Source organism: Natrix helvetica (assembly GCF_964273705.1).
Source record: "Natrix helvetica genome assembly, chromosome: 1".
Lineage (NCBI taxonomy): Eukaryota > Metazoa > Chordata > Lepidosauria > Squamata > Natricidae > Natrix > Natrix helvetica.
The window spans coordinates 165,817,530-165,836,492 of record NC_138548.1 but is presented as its reverse complement, the minus strand read 5'-3'; the positions used below and the strand labels follow the sequence as shown (position 1 = coordinate 165,836,492).

Below are 18,963 nucleotides of genomic sequence, written 5' to 3'. Positions count from 1 at the left end.
CCCACCACTGATTGCAAGCAGTTTTAATATTTCTCTAGCAAACATTTATTCCCATCCATAAAAGTTAAAAGTGATTAGAACAAATTAGCAATAATATTTGGCTCTGCAAGATACTAAGCTTCACATGTAACGTACTATCTTGTTCACTCCAATTCCTGAATTTCACACATTAGTAACAATTTAACAGGAATTCATCACAGTAATTGGTTTGTTTTTATTACTCTCAATTCAGGTTAGCAAAGGTGTAGGCTTCCGTGTATATGTTTCTTAGCTATAATTAGAACGATATATACTCCTAGATGTAGTGTTCTAGTTTCCTTATTTCAGAGGTTCTACTGAGATGGTATTTGACTCTGCTCAGTTCATCAGGAATTACATCTATAGTCTCTTCAAGGGGAAGGAAGATTCTGTCTGCCAAATGAACGGCCAGTGGTCAATGCACAGATCAATTCCTGGTCAGAAATACATCTGCAAGAATTATATTTTTGCACAGTACTGCATAAATAGAAGCTAAATGAGTTACATGTATATCTTACGTGCTGATAGCGCTTCAGTGACTAGGAATTGCAATCATCTTATGATCAGTTATGGTTGTTAAGGCCTCTATCCATAACTAAGATGTAATATCTTTAAATATGTAACCAGAGAGAGAAAGACGAATGTGGGAATGCAGCAAAAGCACAGGTATATTATTAGCATACAAGAGAAAGCTTTGATAATAGAGTTGGTGATGCTGTTTTCATGGACAATAGTGATAGAGATAGCTTTTTAATCAGTATATGAACGTTTACTTATCCTTCCTTGTCTATCTGCCATTTTCCTTTCGAGTATTCCAAACATCTTTGCTGTTATCCTGCGTTTTTCAACATCAGTTTTACTTATCTTTTGTCTTCTGGTTCCTGTACATATCCTTCTGCCTCTTTTTTTATCATAGTGATAACAGACATCTAACATGGAAACATGAAGACCAGTAATCATTTGATTTTTATTTTAAACGATAGGACTAATTTTAAAAACACTTGAAGTTTGTAGTGGTGGAAGCTGATCACCATTCATAATACATCTCAAATTATACAGTTGTTTTATGATGATTTACAGTGTGTGTGACATCTGCTGATACCTTGGAGTAAAATGAAACAAAAATCAGTTCTTATTTGGGTATTTACCAGGAGATTTAATGTTCATTCCTATTATAGTGTAAAGTAATAAAGGTGGTGCACTTTTCAAATATCCTGAACAACTGAGGTGCCCCTAAGTTGTGGACCTTTATTGTAACAATGTCTACTATAATTGTAGAAAAAGATACAAAAAGGATGTTCAAAATGTGCTAAGATGCAGATTAGAGTAGCTTCAAAAAACAGAGCTTCATTTTATTTCTGGTTCATGTACGGTCAGTCCCATAGGATTGAAGTCAGGAAAGCAATTAAATGCATGCTTATGCAGAAATTGGATTTCTGTAAGCATTAATCTGGAGCGGCCTCTAAATGTGCTCAAAAGCTTAGCAAAGCAAATTTGGAAAGATACCACTTGTTTTGGACATGTAACCTCTAAATGTTAAATATTGGGGTGGTCTCATAAATAACAGTTCAGAATGCTTCCTGTTTTCTGCTTTTTGAAACATCAGATTGTCGTCACAAGTGAAGGGAAGCCATTTTAAAACAACAATTCCGTATCTGTCAGTATAATTTTTTTTCATTTATATTATACTTGTTGGAATATTTCAGGAGCTTTAGTGGTGTGGGACTAAATATTCTAATTTAATCCAATAGTTCCATGAAATGGGCTTTTATGAACAGCATGTAAGGCTAAAACCACATCCCAGTCTTTTTTTACAAAGGACATTTGTAATACAAATCAATATCTAGAATATTTTGCCTTAAATAATTTGCATTAAACTATAGTCCAGGAAGGAAATAGAATTTGTATATGTACATTTGAATTTGACTGTCATTTAAAAAACAAAGAACTTTGCAACCCTGAGTCATTCTGGGCAAAGATAAAATAACAATAAGCTTTCTTCAGTTTCTGTTGCAAACACATTTGATCTTTTTGCTTAGCTTTTTTTACCCTTTGCCTGGCAATTAACATTTTTCTTAGAGAGGGACAAGTTAGCACTGTCTTCTCAAAGAAATGGAATAGTTCCACTCTGTAAATATATTGGACTAATAATTGAACCTAACTCGGGGGGGGGGGGGAACCCCCCAACCCTGGCACCTTTTTATCCAGAATGAAATCTGTTAATGTGGTGTTAGTTGGGACTATGCAAAGCATTTGAAGCTGTACTTCCCAAATGACTAAGGTACCCTTCCTCCAGGAAGGTTCTGCATGCCAGATCACCTCTGCGTTCACCTAGAAGGACAGCTGCTTCTCTGACAGGGAAGTGTTCACTGTGCATGCAGACACACACATGTAAATGACCTGTTGAAGCCCTCAGAGCCGCTGCAGTACTTCCACTGAATGCTCACCTCAGAGACACCTGCAGGCTGTTTCCAATGCTGAGAATTCAGAAGGAACATTTGTTGGGCCTGGAGAGACAAGAGGAAAAAAAAATACGATTGCATTTTTAGGGACTGAGTATACAGTATGTCGTGACCGACTACAGAGGTGTGAGTAGAATTTAATCTCTGGCATAAAAAATTATCACAGCAGAGAGGACCTATAAGAGGTAAAAACTGTCTCTTAAAGAGAGATAACAGCAAATTTGGGAGTGAATTATATAATGGCTAGTTCTTCAAAGTAGCGAAGATATTTTGGTCTTTGAGGGAGACGGGCGGTTCAGAAATGTGAAAAAATAAGTAAATAAATCTGTAGGTTATTTCCAGCTTGTCATTTGGGAGAATGAGGTTATTTTCTGATCAAGATAATTAGGCTATGAGCATCCTTTTGCATGATGCCCAAGGCATTAAATCAGATCACTGGGTAATTCCAGAACATTGGTAAACGCTGAGTTTTAATCCAATTATGCTGTTTCATTATCAAACATAGCAATGAAAACCGGGCTGTAATGATCATCTGGATTTTTCCAACCCAGATGAAATAAAGCTCTCTCAGGAGAAAGAGAATAGAAAATACATAGTATAAAAGTGATAAAAATGGACAACAGCCGACATTTCCTAAACAACGTAATGACCTGATTGTAGTTACAACTGTTTTCATTGCTTTTTAGAGTTTTGTTGTTGTGGTTGTTGTTTAGCTACATACTTCATTGTAGTTGACTTCCCTACATATTTGTCTTCTATATATTCTGCTTCTTACTCACTGCAGTTGTGACTGGAAAGGCATATTTCAGCATTGTTTGGTGTCAATTTTGCCACCGTCTTTTCATACATATATGTGTACACCAGTGGTAGGTTCCTACTGGTTTAGACCAGTTCGGCCGAACCAGTAGTGGTTTGGCGGCCTGGCTTGCTGGAACCGGCAGCGACCCAGGCCTGCCACACCTCCAAACCGGTTCTCCTACGGCAGCGCCATCTTGATTTCCAGTTCTGCGCATGCACAGAACAATTTTCATTGCACAAATTTTTTTTTTCATTTTTTAAATGTTTTATGTATGCACAGACCTATTTATGAGTAAATGTGCATGCACACAGAGCAAAATTTTTGTGTGTATTGAACCAGCAGTAATGCCGGGAGCAACCCACTCCTGGTGTACACGTCAGTGGTGGGATTCAAACTTGTTTACTACTGGTTCTGTGGGCGTGGCTTGGTGGGCATGGCTGGGGAAGGATACTGTAAAATCTCCATTCCCACCCGCTCCAGAGGGAAGGTTACTGCAAAATCCCAATTTCCTCCCGATCAGCTGGGACTCAGGAGGCAGAGAATAGATGTGGGCGGGGCCAATCAGAGGTGGTATATATCGGTTCTCCGAACTACTCAAAATTTCTGCTAACGGTTCTCCAGAACTGGTCAGAACCTGCTGGTACACATACCACCTCTGATACACATGAATAGAGTTTACTGTTCATCTGCTCACTCTAGTGAGTTACTCCTCAGTTGGAAGCTGCTCAGGTCTGCCAAAATCAGAGGACATCCTGGCTTACATAGTTTACGTCTTGATGATGCTTTGTGAAGAGGTAAACTACATGGTGTCCACCGTCAACAATTCCCATGGCTTAATCAGTTTTAGCACAAATGTCTGGAACATCACAGTCATCGGGGAAGATACAATGAATGTCTGAGAAAAATGAATTTGTTTTTGTTATTTAAATAGATTTTATCACTAGAGACATTTCTCTCCCTGTTTACTTTCATCTGTGTTTTATTCTTTATCAACACCATTTTGATTCAGACTTAAATTTGATAGGCTCCCCACTATGTTCAGTGTGCTTCTGAATGCCGTATATTGTAGGGAGTGGGAGGTGGGAAAGACTTCTTGCCTTTATGTCTTTGTTGGCTTTCAGAAGTTTATTTCCTTGTCTTTTGTAGGGCAAAAAAGGAGGCTGGACTAAGTTGTCATTTGATCTGTTTAAAAAAGCACTTTTTACTTTCTTTGTTGTTTGGAATTAAATGTACTGACTTCATTCCTTATAACAGGACCACTGCTAGGATTCTTTAAAATAATGATTTGATGAACAAGCCATACAGTCTTGGCTCATGTCTGATTTAAACCCTAATTTGGATATACATGTTGGGAGAAACTCAGAGCAAATAATTTTTCATGTGAACCAAAGGAGAAAAGAGGACTCTTCTATTTATTTGTAAAAATTATTGGCCATCCATCCTACCACAGAGTAACTCTGGGTGGCCTTCAGTCATAAAAATGTATTTATACAGTATATTAAAACATAAGTTAAAATCAAATATTAAAATATAATGATACATGGAGAGAGTGGGGATGGAATGGAAGGAGGTGGGATCTGTTCTTGATCAACCATCTCCATTACACTCTTGCTGCCTTGGAGCCCCAGCCAACTGGTAGAGTCGGGTCTTGAGGCCCTTATGAAAGGATTGGAGGGTTGGGGCCCAACTGTCTTACTAGTTTGATTCTTTTTCCCATCTTGTTTCATCTATTGTTTTGTCATAACCCACCGGGATCGCATTGCAATAGTTCATATTCACTGTGTCATGCATACAAATAATATGGTGTTATGCGGTGGTAGAATGTGGCTTCTATATAATTTTCTAAGCACAGATCAGATATGAAATTACTCTTTCATATTGGTATACTTTTGTGAATAAAGTTGCCGCATCCAGCTTTATTCAAAGCTTTAATGAATTAGAAATTACCCTACATTTGCCTTTACAGTTGAAATTAATAGCATTAAATGAAACAATAATTCTTAACATTAATGGTTGGAGAAATTCAGCAAATCACATAACAAATAGAGTTGATTTTTTAAAATATCTGTATATTCAAGTAAAATATTTATTTTCTTTCTTTTTCAATAGGTGGAGAACCGACCTAAATACTATGGGCGGGAGTAAGTAGTGTGATTCTCTCAATTCTTTGTCTTGAACTGCAAAGCAAATATAAAAAATATGCCCAATGGCTACTTTTTCTGTTCTTTCTTTTGTCTGCTTGCTCATAATGTCTCAATTTATCTTAGGCTATTGAGAGAGAGAAAGATGGGATTATTTTATAATTTATTTATGGTTTCAACATAGGCAGTCTTATTCAGCCATCAGTAGCTCACAGGATAAAATGTTGACATGTACAATCTTAGTAATCAAATCAGATTTCTTTCCAGTGTGGCTGAAATGTTCCCTGTTTTGGACTTGGAACAATTTTTTTTTACTGAACCCATTTAACTGGCCCCCGAAAAATGAATGTGCTATTTTTAAGAACAAAAGGGGGGGGGGGGGGAAGCTGACATTTTTGTTGCTTTATTTTAGAAAAGTATATATAGCAAGCTTGATTTCACACTTACTTTATATAGCAAGTTTGGAAACAAGGCTTCAATTTTCCTATCACCTTGAAGTTAACACTTCTTAATTTTTCATTATTAAAATATAAACAAACTAATATATTTTTTAAAAAAATAGTTTGTGGTACTACCGTGTTTCCCCAAAAATAAGACAGGGTCTTATTTTCTTTTGACCCCAAAATAAGCACTTGGCCTTATTTTCAGAGAGGTCTTATTGTTTTTGAGGTGCAGGAGGTGGCGAGCGTGGTCACCTTATGGCTGCTGGTCTATTGCAATATTTTCGGGGATAGTTTATTTTACCACATGCACTTAAAAGCCCAATTGGACTTACTATCCGGGGAGGTCTTATTTTCGAGGCAACAGACATATATAAATTGAATAGCAAATTAAATGTACATTGATGTTATATATAATGCACTGCAGTTTGATATCTAACCTTTTATTGTAAGAAAGAAAGAGAAATAAATAATAGCCAAAGAAAGGGGGAGGGAGAAAACTTTAAATTTTTCCCTCTTTTTCAGTTTTTCTTTAAATTCTTGAATTACCACAAGAAAACAAGAACACTCCTAATTTAGATATATTTTCAGCAATAAAAATCAGTATTTAAAAAAATTAAAACCTCCTTGAATGAGAAAATGAATTAGCTCCCAGTTCCTCCAAAAACTGTGTACTTTGTTCCTAACATTTTTGTTTACTACCAGTATGTTTTTTAACTGAGACCATTTATTTATCTGATTTATTTATAGACACCTCTTTTTAAAAATAAATGTATTTTATAAATGCAATGAAATATTAATTACCAATCTTTAAGCCAATGTATATGTTCCATTTCTATTTATTTTGTTTCAATGTTTTTTAATTGTTTTATATATTTTTGGAATTGTAAGCTGTCCAGAGTCACTTGGTTGAGTTTGGCAGCTATAGAAAATGAATGAATGAATGAATGAAGTCAAGGTGGCAAACAAACTTAATACTTCTTCTATTTTCCCACAAAAACAATCCTGTGAGGTGAATTGGGCTGAGAGAAAGTGACTGGCCATAGATCACCCAGCTGGCTTTCATGCCTAAGGCTGAAATAGAAACTCCTGCTTTAATAGGACAGCACCTAGGAATTCTTAATTTTTGTGTGTGAATTTTCACATTTGCAACATGATATTCACTCCCTTATTATAGTGGTATTTATAAACTTGGAGAAATGTGTTACAAGATTAATTTGCTTTTATGAGTTAAGTGGTATCAAACATGAACAGAAGAAATTGTTGATGGATAAAACAAAAAATCTTGTTTGTGTGAAAGAGGGACTATGTAAACCAGGGGTGTCAAACTCGCATCGTCACGGCAGCGTCATGTCCCTTTGCTAAAACGGGTGGGTGTTGCCAGTGCGTGATGCATAAAACCCATGGGCTGCGGGTTTGACACCCCTGATCTAAATTAAGGATCTGTGAAGTATTTGAAAGAGGTGCTTTGCAATATGCAGCAGTATATGCAAAGTACTCCTTTTCAAAGTATCTGCATCTTTCACAAGAGTCAAACAGTTGTTTGGAGGGCACTCCTTAATCTCTGCATGCATATCCAAGACTGTTCATTTGCTGGGACTCACAGCAATGTGGCTCTGCCTCTACATATGTGTAGAATCTGCTGAGGACAGCTTTTGAAGCAGCAGGCAGGCCTTGCAAAAGACGCAGCTGTTTTAAGAATTCAAAGACAGGTGCTTCATTCCTGCCTCCTAAAGCACATTTTCAGTGACTTTGCATATTACTGGAAAAAATGTATATGTAAATTATGTTACTGAGATAATTTTTAGATTGAACACTTGCCCTTAGGTTCCATCCAGAGATTTTTAAATTTTCACTGTTGAGAAATATATGGAGCCTTGATGTTGGTGTTAATGTTGATGAGAATCAAAGAGAAAATGGGCAAGTATAAATCAAGATGATTAGAAGTACCGTATTTTTCGGAGTACAAGATGCACCTTTTTCCCTCAAAAAAGAGGCTGAAAATCTGGGTGTGTCTTATACACTGAATACAGCATTTTTGCCTCCCGAAACCCCGCCTCTTCACCAAAATGGCCGTGCATAGCCTCTAGGAAGCTTTTAGAGAGCTCCTAGGGGCTGGGGAGGGCAGAAATGAGCAAAAAATGGTCTGTTTTTTGTTCAATTTCCCCCCCTCCCCAGGAGCACTCTGCAAGCCCCCTAAAGGCTATTCATGCTTTTTTTGGGGGGGATGGGCCCGTTTTCATGAAAAAGGCCCTTTTGGGGAGGTTTGCAGAGTGCAAAAACTTTTTTTATTTGCTTCTTCAAAATCTTGGTGTGTCTTATACTCCAGGGCATCTTATACTCTGAAAAATACGGGTACCTGATATAAACAGAATTTACTTAGTCTGTAGGGTGAAAATAAGCAACACATTTTCAGGCTAAGAAGAGAAATTAACATGAATTTGAAAGAACTTTAGTTTTTTTATGCTTTTAAAAAAAATCAAGTACAGGTAGTCCTCAATTTACAACCACAATTGTTAGATAAGTTAGCAATCCGGTTGTTAAGTAAATCTGACTCCCCCATTGACTTTGCTTGTGAGAAGGTGGCAAAAGGACCCCCTGGACCTCACAACTGTCATACATATGAGTCAGTTGCCCAAGCATGGGGATGCTGCAAAGGTCATAACTCTGAGAAATGGTCATAAGTCACATTTTTTCGGTATCGTCATAACTTTGAACAGTCACTGAATGAACTATTGTAAGTCGAGGACTATCTATAAGGTGTGTTTTAATGAAAAAATAGGACTTTACTTTTTTTTCTAATATGGTTTTCTTAAAGAAACATTCTATGGAATTATGCTGAGATAGATGGACTTTTTTCCCCCCAGGTTTCATGGGATGATATCGAGAGAAGAAGCGGATCAGTTTATGAGCGTAGCAGAGGGAAGTTACCTTATTCGTGAAAGCCAACGACAACCTGGAACATATACTTTGGCTTTAAGGTTGGTAATTAATATTTCATTTCTGCAGTATAAGAATATTTATGAATTCATCTGCAGGGGATACAATTAAAATTACGGCTGTCTAATTTTATTTATGGAACTGTTTGAAATGGTCAAGATTTTGTTTGGTCAAGATTTAACCAAATTCACTTATTAATACTTAATTCTAATGCATGTTTAAAGTGTTTTAAACTTAATAGGCAGTTGAAAAACTGGTGTATTAAAAAACAATCAAGAGGTTAACTTACATCAGACTTTCCCAACTTGCTGCTCTCCAGATCTGAGAAGAGTCACCCAAACTTCTGGAAGGCATCTCTTTGGAAAGCTGCTTTAAATCTTCCTGTCATACAAAAATAACAAAGAGAATTTAACGGCTGAAAAATTAATGTGTTAGTCTTCAAGGTGCTGCAAGAGTCTTTCTTGTTTTTTGCTGGAAAAGTCTAACATGGCTACTCCTTTGAAGAAAATCTTATTCAATTTCCTCCTCTAATGCTGCTGCTTTTTCTGCTCTTGTCTTTCATCTCTTAAGCTCATTTTGATGCAGGCACCCTTCTTTTTTCTTCTTGTGTTTTCCAGTGAAAAATAATATGCATTAATAGTGCAGTCAAAAGGAAAATAAAATAGCACTGGCATTTGACCACATTTTTTAAAAGAGGAAAAATTAGTCCTTCTGTGGTGTGTGTGTTGTCAACATAATAACCTTTCAGTTGTCTTTTGATACAATAAAATATCTGATTATTTGTGGAGCAGGTTATACAGTGGCTTGTTAACTTCCCAGTGTTTTGATCCTGAAAATTTAATCTCCTTCCCCTTTTCTAGTAGATATATGCTGGTACTGGGAAAATTCACACTGATTCTTCCTGAGCTTACAAAAGGGAATCCATTATGCTGGGGTTTTTATTCGGTTGCAATGCAGTTACAAAAAATGTAAGGACTGAAATTTTGAATATCAATTAAATGAATTACATTAGAAAGTTTTAAAATTAAAGGCCAGATTTGTATGCAGCTTTGTTAAACTCAAATAAATGAATTACTAAACAAACATAATAAACTAGATTGGACCTATTTAGTTCTGATCTACAATTGTGCAGGGCAGCCATACAATCCCACAAAAAAATTATAAATGTCACCTTTGTTCTCCTGTATTCTCTCTTCAAGGCACTTTTTTTGGAGCTGAAACTGAACTGCTGCAGAATTCTACTGATTAGTACAGGTAGTCCTTGACTTACGGCCACAACGGAGCCCCAATTTTCTTCTGTTAAGTGATAAATTTGTTAAGGGGGTTTTGCCCCATTTTACAACATTTCTTGCCACAATTATTAAGCGAATCACTGTAATTGATAAGTTAGTAATCTGGTTAAGTGAATCTGGCTTCCTCCTGGACTTTCTTTGTCAGAAGATTACAAAAGGGGATCATGTGACTCTGGGACACTGCAATGGTCATAACTATGAACCAGTTGCCAAGCATCTGAATTTTGGTCACGGGATGATGGGGATGCTGCAAAGGTTGTAACTGTGAAAAATGGTCCTAAGTCATTTTTTTCAGTGCCGTTGTAACTTTGAACAGTCATTAAATGACCTGTTGCACACCTAGGATTACCTGCACTAGAATATTTGCATAGAAGACCATCAATGACTAAAGGGATGTTTTTTTAAAAAAATCCTGAAGGTGGGAGTGGCACACCATTTTTGTATTGTTGCCGCAAGACTTTATATTTTTTGTTCGTTTTAAATAACTAGTCCAATTTTCCATGGGTGAAAGCCAGAAATCTTAATTATGCCCACTTCTTTTAGAATATCCACGTGTGATGCTTAATGTTTTGATATGCATGCTAAAGAGTCTTGAATAAGTCATTCAGCTGTGTTCAAGTTAAAGCTTTTGGCTTTAGAATTCTTTTCAGTCATCCTTGTTTTGTTTTGTTTTAAACTTGCTTGTCACTGAAATTTGACTCTTGTTTACTGATAGAACTGCCATCTTAAATGAGTCTCATCCTGCTGCATAATACTGTAATACATTATTTTTCATAACTTACTGTAACTATCTTTGTGCACAATCTGCCAGGCAATATAGTATTTTATTTAATTGGCAATATCATATTATTTCTGACACCAAGAGCTGAAAGGAAGATCTGGGGAGGGGGGGTGATTCTATTTGCATTTACCAGAATTCAGTTAAATTTTTCACGTGATTACCAACCCTACTAAAGCAAGATTCCTAACTGTTATAAAACATTTACTCTCACTTGAGTGATCGTAAGTAGGAAATCCATTTCAAACTTGGCAAGGGCAAGAACAGTGAAAGAATAGACAGACTTGTATTCCCTTTGCCCTGTACTTATTTGTCTGTCTTTCCCAGTCCTACTTTCAAACTGGTCTCTGAGGATAAATTTGTTTCATGATTACCCTGTTTGTTTTCCTGTCTTTCTAAGGTTGTGGGAAAGAGTCTTCTCAAAAGAACCTTCTGAATTTCAGCTGTTTGTCCTGTTATCTTGTCACATCTATATATCTATCTTTAAAGCGCTCCATGGCTCAGGACCTAGTTACTTGCGGGATCGTATTCTGCCCCATACATCCCTGCGACCAATCCGATCGCACAGAGAGGGCCTCCTCCAGGTGCCGTCCACAAGACAGTGTCGGGGGGCGGCGCCTAGGAGTAGAGCCTTCTCTGTGGCGGGCCCAGCCCTGTGGAATGACCTCCCTCCAGATATTAGGAATACCTCTGACCTCCGCTCCTTTCGTATTAAGCTTAAGACCCACCTATTCCAAGCAGCTGGCCTGGCTCAACTTTGATCTAACCATATCGCTCCTGACGGGCTTTTACTGGGTATTTTAATTATATTTAATTATCTAGGGGTTTTTAAATATTGTATTTTAATTGTTTTATTTATCAGCCGACCTCCTCCTTGTGTATGTCTCGGTATATGTCTCTGTTATATGTTTGTTTTGTCCATATTTATTTCATATGTTTCATTGTACGCCGCCCCGAGTCCTTCGGGAGAGGGTGCGGCTAAGAAATAAATATTTATTATTATTATTATTATTATTATTATTATTATTATTATTATTATTATTATTATTATTATTATTATTATTTATTATTATTATTATTATTATTATTATTATTTATTATTATTATTATTATTATTATTATTATTATTATTATTTATTTATTTATTTATTTATTATTATTATTATTATTATATATAAATGGCTCTGTGTGTGGGGGGGGGTTCCAGCATCATTCTGGAACGCCTTGAGCACTTTCAACCAAACTTGGTACACAAATGACTTACTATCTGAAAACAAATACTGTGGGGTAAGACACCCCTAATGCCCCTCGGGGGTGGTCGTGTTCTGTTAAGATACAGCCTGTTGTGCCTTAAAATGGCTTCTACTGTACTGCCGTAAAATGGCTTTACTGTACAGCCCAGTGGAGTTGCCATGGTAATGGCTTCACAGTACTCCATAAGGGGGCTTCCTCTGGTAAGGGGAAAAATCCAACATTAGAAATTACGTTTGGTCCTGACATTTTCCCCCTATAAATAAATACCCAGGCAGCACAGGGTTATCAACTAGTTATAAAAAATTCAACACACAAACGAACTTATTCAGAATGATCTGTCTACATGATAAAAGATGAGGGGCCAACTTGAAATATACAGGCAGTCTTCCATTAATGACTACCCTGTATAGCAAGGCTGGGCAATTATAGCCCGTTTACGACCTGTGGCCTTCAACTCCCAGAATTCTGAGCCAGCATGGTATTCTGGGAGTTGAAGTCCACAGTTTATAAAGGGGCCATAGTTGCCCATCCCTGCTGTATTGTCAAAATAATTTGACAATAATATATAATATTATTATTTGTATGTATAAATTATATTATACAGAAATTCAACTCTGATTACTCAGTTCCCATAGTGTTGAAAAAGTAACTTTAAAGCCAGTCCTTGTACTTTTGACAGTTGTAGTGTCCCCACAGTCACATGATTGAGATTCTGCAAACAGTGGGTATTGCAACCATTGCCGTGTCCCACCATTACATGATCCTCCTTTCTGCAGTTCATGACTTCCCCTAAGCAGAATCAGTGGAAAGCTGGCAGTAAAATTATGAGTTGTGGTCATATGATGTCTCTCTTTATGACTATGGATCAATCATTTAATAATCATGGCAGAAGTAAGGTTGTAAATCCATTGCAATCAATATCTTGCCAATCCCAGTTGTGGTTATTAAGGACAAAACTGAAAATTATGCCTGTTTGCCACCTTTAATTTTCTCGAAGACCTTCTGCATCTCTGTTAGTATAAAAAGAATGTGATTCATTTTGGAAAAGTCTTATGTGTAGGAGAGCTTAGTACTGCATAAGACTTGCTAGCCAAGTCTTCTCATTCCTGTTAAAAAACAGTGATTCCTGAACTGATTCCTTAGAAATTGAAAGGCTGCTCTAAGACAATTAGGCAATTATTTCCCCCTAAGGGATGCCTGCTTTAAAATTCAGGACATTAGTTATATTAGTAGATTGGCAAGCACACATTTCTCTCTTCCTTTTACTCAACCAAACAAAGAAGGAATCACACTCATGTGTTAATATTTTATGATGCTTAACTGCCTTGGGCGGTTTGGGCTCAGTATGGATTTGATGAGAACAGCTCTTCTGGATTTTCTCAAGAAGGAAGGATCACCTGCACATCATTTTGCTAGCCAGTTGTGAAATATGATTAATTTCAAGCATGTGTATATTATTTATTGTGTACAAATAAACAATTGGCTACCCCAGTAGTCCATGACTTATGACCACAGTTGGAACCCGAATTTCCATTAATAAGCAAGGCAGTTGTTAATGAATCGCACCCCATTTTATGACCTTTGTTAAGCAAATACAGGTAGTCCTCAACTTACAACCACAATTTTTGTGAAAAATTGCAAAGTGAAAAATTTGTTAAGTGGGTTTTGCCCCATTTTATGACTTTTCCTGCCACAATTGTTAAGTGAACATTGCATTTGTTAAGTTAGTTACCCGATTGTTAAGTGAATCTGATTTCCCCATTGACTGCTTGTCAGAAGGTTGCAAAGGATGACCACATGACCCAGGAAAACTGCGACCGTCATAAATGTGAGTCAGTTGTTATGCATCCGAATGTAAATCACGTGACCACGAGGATGCTGAAACGGTCATAAGTGTGAAAAATGGTCATAACTCACTTTTTTCAGTGCAGTGGTACCTTTGAACTGTCACTAAGTGAACTGTTGTAAGGAGTACCTGTATTGACTTTGCTTGTCGGAAGTCAGCTGGGAAAGTTGAAAATGGTGATCACAAGACCCCAGGATGCTGGAACCTTCGTAAATACATGCCAATCATGTCCGTGTTAATCATGTGACTGTGGGGATGCCTCAAGGGTCATACATTTGAAGACCAGACATAAGTCACTTTTTCAGTGCCTTGTAACTTCAAACAGTCACTAAATGACTGTCCCAAAGGGGCTTTTTCAAGAGGCAACTGAACTTTCTGGTTTTTCTTTGAAGATGTTTCGCTTCTCATCCAAGAAACTTCTTCAGCTCTTACTGGATGGTGCGAAATGGAAGGATTTATAGGCCTTGCCGACAGCTGGTCATTTGCGTTCTTTTAGCGGGTCGTTAAAATCACCTGGAAGTTTATTTGTGTCATCAGTCTCACTATCATTTATCTCCAATCTACAACACAGTCCTTTCAACAGTTCCAAGAAGTCTCCACACCCATTTGCACCACTCAGGTGATTCTGATGACACAAATAAACCTCCAGGTGACCTCAACGACCTGCTAAAAGAATGCAAATGACCATCTGTCTGCAAGGAGTATCAGTCCTTCAATTTACCATCATCCAGTCAGAGCTGAAGAAGCTTCTTCGATGAGCAGCAAAACGTCTTCAAAGAAAAAACAGAAAGCCCAGTTGCCTCTTGAAAAAGCACCTTTGGGGCAACCATGACGTGGATGACTGAGAATCTCCATAGACAGTCACTAAATGAAGGACTATCTGTAGCATAATTAGATTATGCAGGCAACAGAGATTAGATTAGCCCCACCCTGTTGGCTTTCCACAGGGCCTTAAAATCCTGGGCCTGAGGGTCAGGAGATGGGATTGTATTGTATATAACCATTATAACTATACATTGGTTATGTTGTCACTAATACCTCAGCTGTTGAGGTATTAGTGTGTGGGGGAGGGGGTGTTTGTGGGGGAGCTTTCTGTAGCAGCCCAGAGTCTTAATTTGCGATAGCCATATAATTTGACCTAAATAAATAACAATTTGCTTTATCAAATGTAGGCCATTTTACTTGCCATCGGTTTACTTCACGTTACTGAAGAACTAAACTCTTGTATTCTTGCAGCTGACGGGCTTACCTACACTGACTAAGCGGCTACTATTCTTTCATATATTTTTCTTCTTACATATTTTTGAATTACAAATAGGTTTGATCTTTGAGCCAAACCCTTCAGCAGCTGGAATGTCCACCTTTTCAAATCTGTTTTTCCTTCCCACTAGAAGGAAACAGAAAGCATCTGCTTTCTTTCAGTATGGAGCACTTCCCTTCCACTACTTCCCTACTTCATTCTCTTCATTTGGGAGTCTTATGTTTCCTTTCCTTCCTTCATAAGACCGTGCCATTAAATTATTTCACTAATAATATTGGGAATCGTATTAATAAAATGTACTTGAAAGTGGTGGAACCTAGCAATGCAATCTTTTAATTTCTTACAGATTAAATAATTTATAGCAACAGAAACCTGTTACGGTAACTAGGCATTTAGACTGTAACATTATGTGAAAATATGTGTATGCAGTGTGAATAAATGAATATATATTACGAATAAATACTCTGTTCACATACTTATATAAATATATCTATTATATTTTGATATAAGCAGGTAGACATTCTATAGTACTTTTCTTTCTTTATCCTACTGAATTCCAAACTTGCTTTTTCCCTTATTTCATAAACCAGTCAAATGTAGGCCAACTTCATCATAACTTCAGCTCCCGTGGCTTTTGAGTCTTTTAGGTTTGCTGGTAATATTTTTAGTACTGTTTCAAACTGAATTTTGAAATGCTGTTTTATGAAGAGTATTTTTTTTTAATGTATTTTAGTTCAGAACTGCCAAGCTTTGTAAAGAACTGGAGTAAAAATGATTAAATAAATTCAAGTTTCTGCCTATAAAGCCAAATGCTGATTTTAGTTCTATGTACATAAGGCAACACTGTATCCTCTTTATCCCCAGCCTGTTTTTGAATATTACATCTTTGTGCTCAGCTCATAGATTAAGTGCTTATTCCACTCCCATAACCAATAGTTTTGAAATGCCAGCATAGTGTTTTCAGTTATTTATTGTGAGATGGATTTTAGTGACTAGTGTGAGGGAGTTTTCATGGACAGTAGCTTTTGATGATAATAAAGTAGTTTTCCATTTCAGTTTTATGTGCTCTCATATTACAGCAATGCTGTGTTAAAATATGTACTGTATGTCCAAGTGATTGAGTTTAAGCAGATCAGATGGATATAGGGACCATTTGAAAACAACCAAAGAAGAGAAGCCAAATCCACTTATGGTTGAAAGAAAAATAAGATTGTATTTCAAATAACAGGTTTTATTAGACTAGGTGAGCAAATCTAGTAAGCCTCTTTTGTAGAGAATAGGATCAGCAGACATGAATATTTGCTGCAAAGTGCATAGATCCCAACATTGCTATAACAGGCTGGATTCAAAGTGAATATAATTTTTATGAGATCAGATTTTTTCCCCTCAAAGATGATTGAAGCAGGGAGGAGTAAATTTTATTTTTAGCTTTTAAAAAGAACATATGTGTTATTAAATATTAATATTAAATAAGAATCTTGCAAGTTAGTGACTGCATCCCAGAAGCAAGGTTTAATAAAAGGGTTTTTTTAAAGACAAAAGAAAATGTAGCCGAAGCACATTATTGCACAGGTATCCTGTGCTAGTAGTGAGAATAAATGCATAAGAGAAAACATTTTTATGTAAATCAGAAATTCCTTACAGCTAAAAGGGACAGGAAATTTCTAATTAATTCCAGAGGGTATTAAATCTGCCTTTAAAGTCAACTAAACAGTAGGGCCTGCTTAATGCCAAGGCCTATAACAGATGATAGCAACAATAGCGCATCATCTCCAGTGTCAATTTTGTGGTTGGAAACTTGTTTAATTAGGGAGAAGATAAAAAGAAAAGCCAAGAGAAATAGAAGTGGGAAGCATTGAAGGGCAGCAGCACTCTCTGTTCTTTGGAGATGATGGCTGCAGCTGCCGCCGCCACCGTTGCCACTTCAACTCAACAGTGTTTAGCTGGTTACCATGGTTGCTTTCCCTTCAAGGCGTACGGCTGCGTTACAAGAGGGCGGGGGGAACACTGCAATGTGACATAAGAAAACTCACTTGATTGGAAACTTCATTTGAATTTTTTAATATAAGGAGTACTCTGACCCTCAAGACTTATTTGTAAAGAGATTAAAGGCAAGGTGCTTTTATGCTGATTAATTTTTGCTGCAAATGATTCCTCTCAGCTGTTCCCCAAGTGACATGGAATATTAGCAAACAGTAACTGCTGAGAATAGTGATGCAGACATAGGCTACCGCTGAGTTAAGTAACAGGGCTTGGGCTGGGGAGGAATCCTTTCACGGGAAGAGTTTTAACTGTGTCCTTACACAGACCATGAAAGAAAGGCAGTAGCGCCGGTACATATTTGCTACAGAGCTGGAGAAATGAGTCCAGGAAAATAACTGAAGGAGAGGGAATAGAGATTACTTACAAAAGGAAGCTTGGTTTGAAGGCCATCATGAAAGTAAACTCTTTGAGCTCTATGATTTGGGGTGGGGGAGGGAGGGTGAAAGTAGGAGAACATAATATGAAGATGCAACAGCCATGAAGATATATTTGCCGGGGGGAACAGAAGAATATTGATTTTTGGGGGGGCCTGGATAATAAAGTAGGAATCCTAAAGCATGAATTAGGATGTAGGAATCCTAAATCCTAATCAAGATCAAAATATATTTGATATGAAAGATCAAATGTATTTTCCTAAAGCAGCTACTGCTTAATCTAGGAATATTACAGGCAACTACAGTGTTTGTCCATAGTGGTAAAAAAAAACCTCTTGATATTTCTAGCTGATGCGTCAGGTAAAAAACACAAAAATCAGAATTATATGTCCAGGCCTAAATTCTTTCTCCCAACTGTATTTGGTAGTTGGATGATGTAAAATTCAGAAATAAAAGAATGCCCCTCTGGATGTACTTCAACAGTTTCTTTCTCACAATATCCAATCCATTCTTCCTTAAGAATTCACAAAAATATATTTCCCCACTTATTTCTTGGGGGCTTCGCAAAGCCATAAGTAGACTATTATGTAAGTCAAATTGTATTTTTTTTTCCTGAAGGGAACCTGGGAGATTGGGGGTTTATAACTGTAATTCGGCTGGAAAGAACTTGACATATGTTTTTTATTGTTATTGCTGCAGTGTCCCATTTGTGTTACATCTCTGGCATATCTCTTACAATCTTCCATTCTGGATTCCATTTTTATATATTCCAACCCTCTAAACAAATACAGACATGTTTCTTGTATGCAGGAGAGGCTGATGGCTGTTATCGCTCATATGGTAACAGCTAATGCTTTAGCTGCTACCCTATATTGCTGATAGGGTAAGCCTTCTTACCTGATGTTCTCAGAGGTTATTCTGTGTCCTCATCCCCATCGTTGGAGTTTCTTTCTCTTTTCTCTCAATTTTCTCTTATCTTTTTCCTCTACAAAATAGCAGAGCTCTGTGATTGTATGAGGTAGCTCTGAGGAGACATTAGAACTTAAACATGTCAGATGTTTATTGTTCTACGCCAGCACAATACTTCACTAATCAACGGCATAACAAATTCAGTATGTAATAAAATTATATTTTCAAATGCTTAACTATTTTTAGGGGGCATTTTCTTACAAAAAGTGCACATTTGTGGCAGTCCCAGATTTGCTACTGTGTAATCTATTAAAAGGCCTTTGAAAGTCTTGTGTGCCTTCCATTCTGCAATATAGAGCTTTAATACTATAGCTAGTGTTTTAGCCTGCTTTTGTGAAGATTTTCT

The 18,963-nt window shown here is 37.0% G+C and overlaps 1 protein-coding gene and 1 long non-coding RNA gene across 3 annotated transcripts in view; one reads left to right on the top strand and one right to left on the bottom strand.

Annotated features, from left to right (window-relative positions):
- Positions 1-18,963, top strand: part of CHN1 (chimerin 1) — a 129,727-nt gene that overhangs the window by 57,535 nt on the left and 53,229 nt on the right. Inside the window, exons 1-3 of one of the 2 annotated variants that reach the window (XM_081935448.1) lie at positions 2,587-2,606; positions 5,389-5,420; positions 8,728-8,841. In XM_081935448.1, the coding sequence (XP_081791574.1) occupies positions 8,738-8,841 (104 nt within the window). In that variant the 5' untranslated portion in view covers positions 2,587-2,606; positions 5,389-5,420; positions 8,728-8,737. Of the gene's footprint in view, positions 1-2,586; positions 2,607-5,388; positions 5,421-8,727; positions 8,842-18,963 lie in introns of those variants that run through there. The other variant, XM_081935447.1, reaches the window with a different exon arrangement.
- On the bottom strand, positions 988-18,666 carry LOC309383206. The gene is made up of 4 exons (XR_014173795.1): positions 18,546-18,666; positions 9,090-9,181; positions 2,466-2,525; positions 988-1,120 (listed from the first exon to the last, which is right to left on the bottom strand). It is a non-coding gene; the product is annotated as an uncharacterized lncRNA (long non-coding RNA).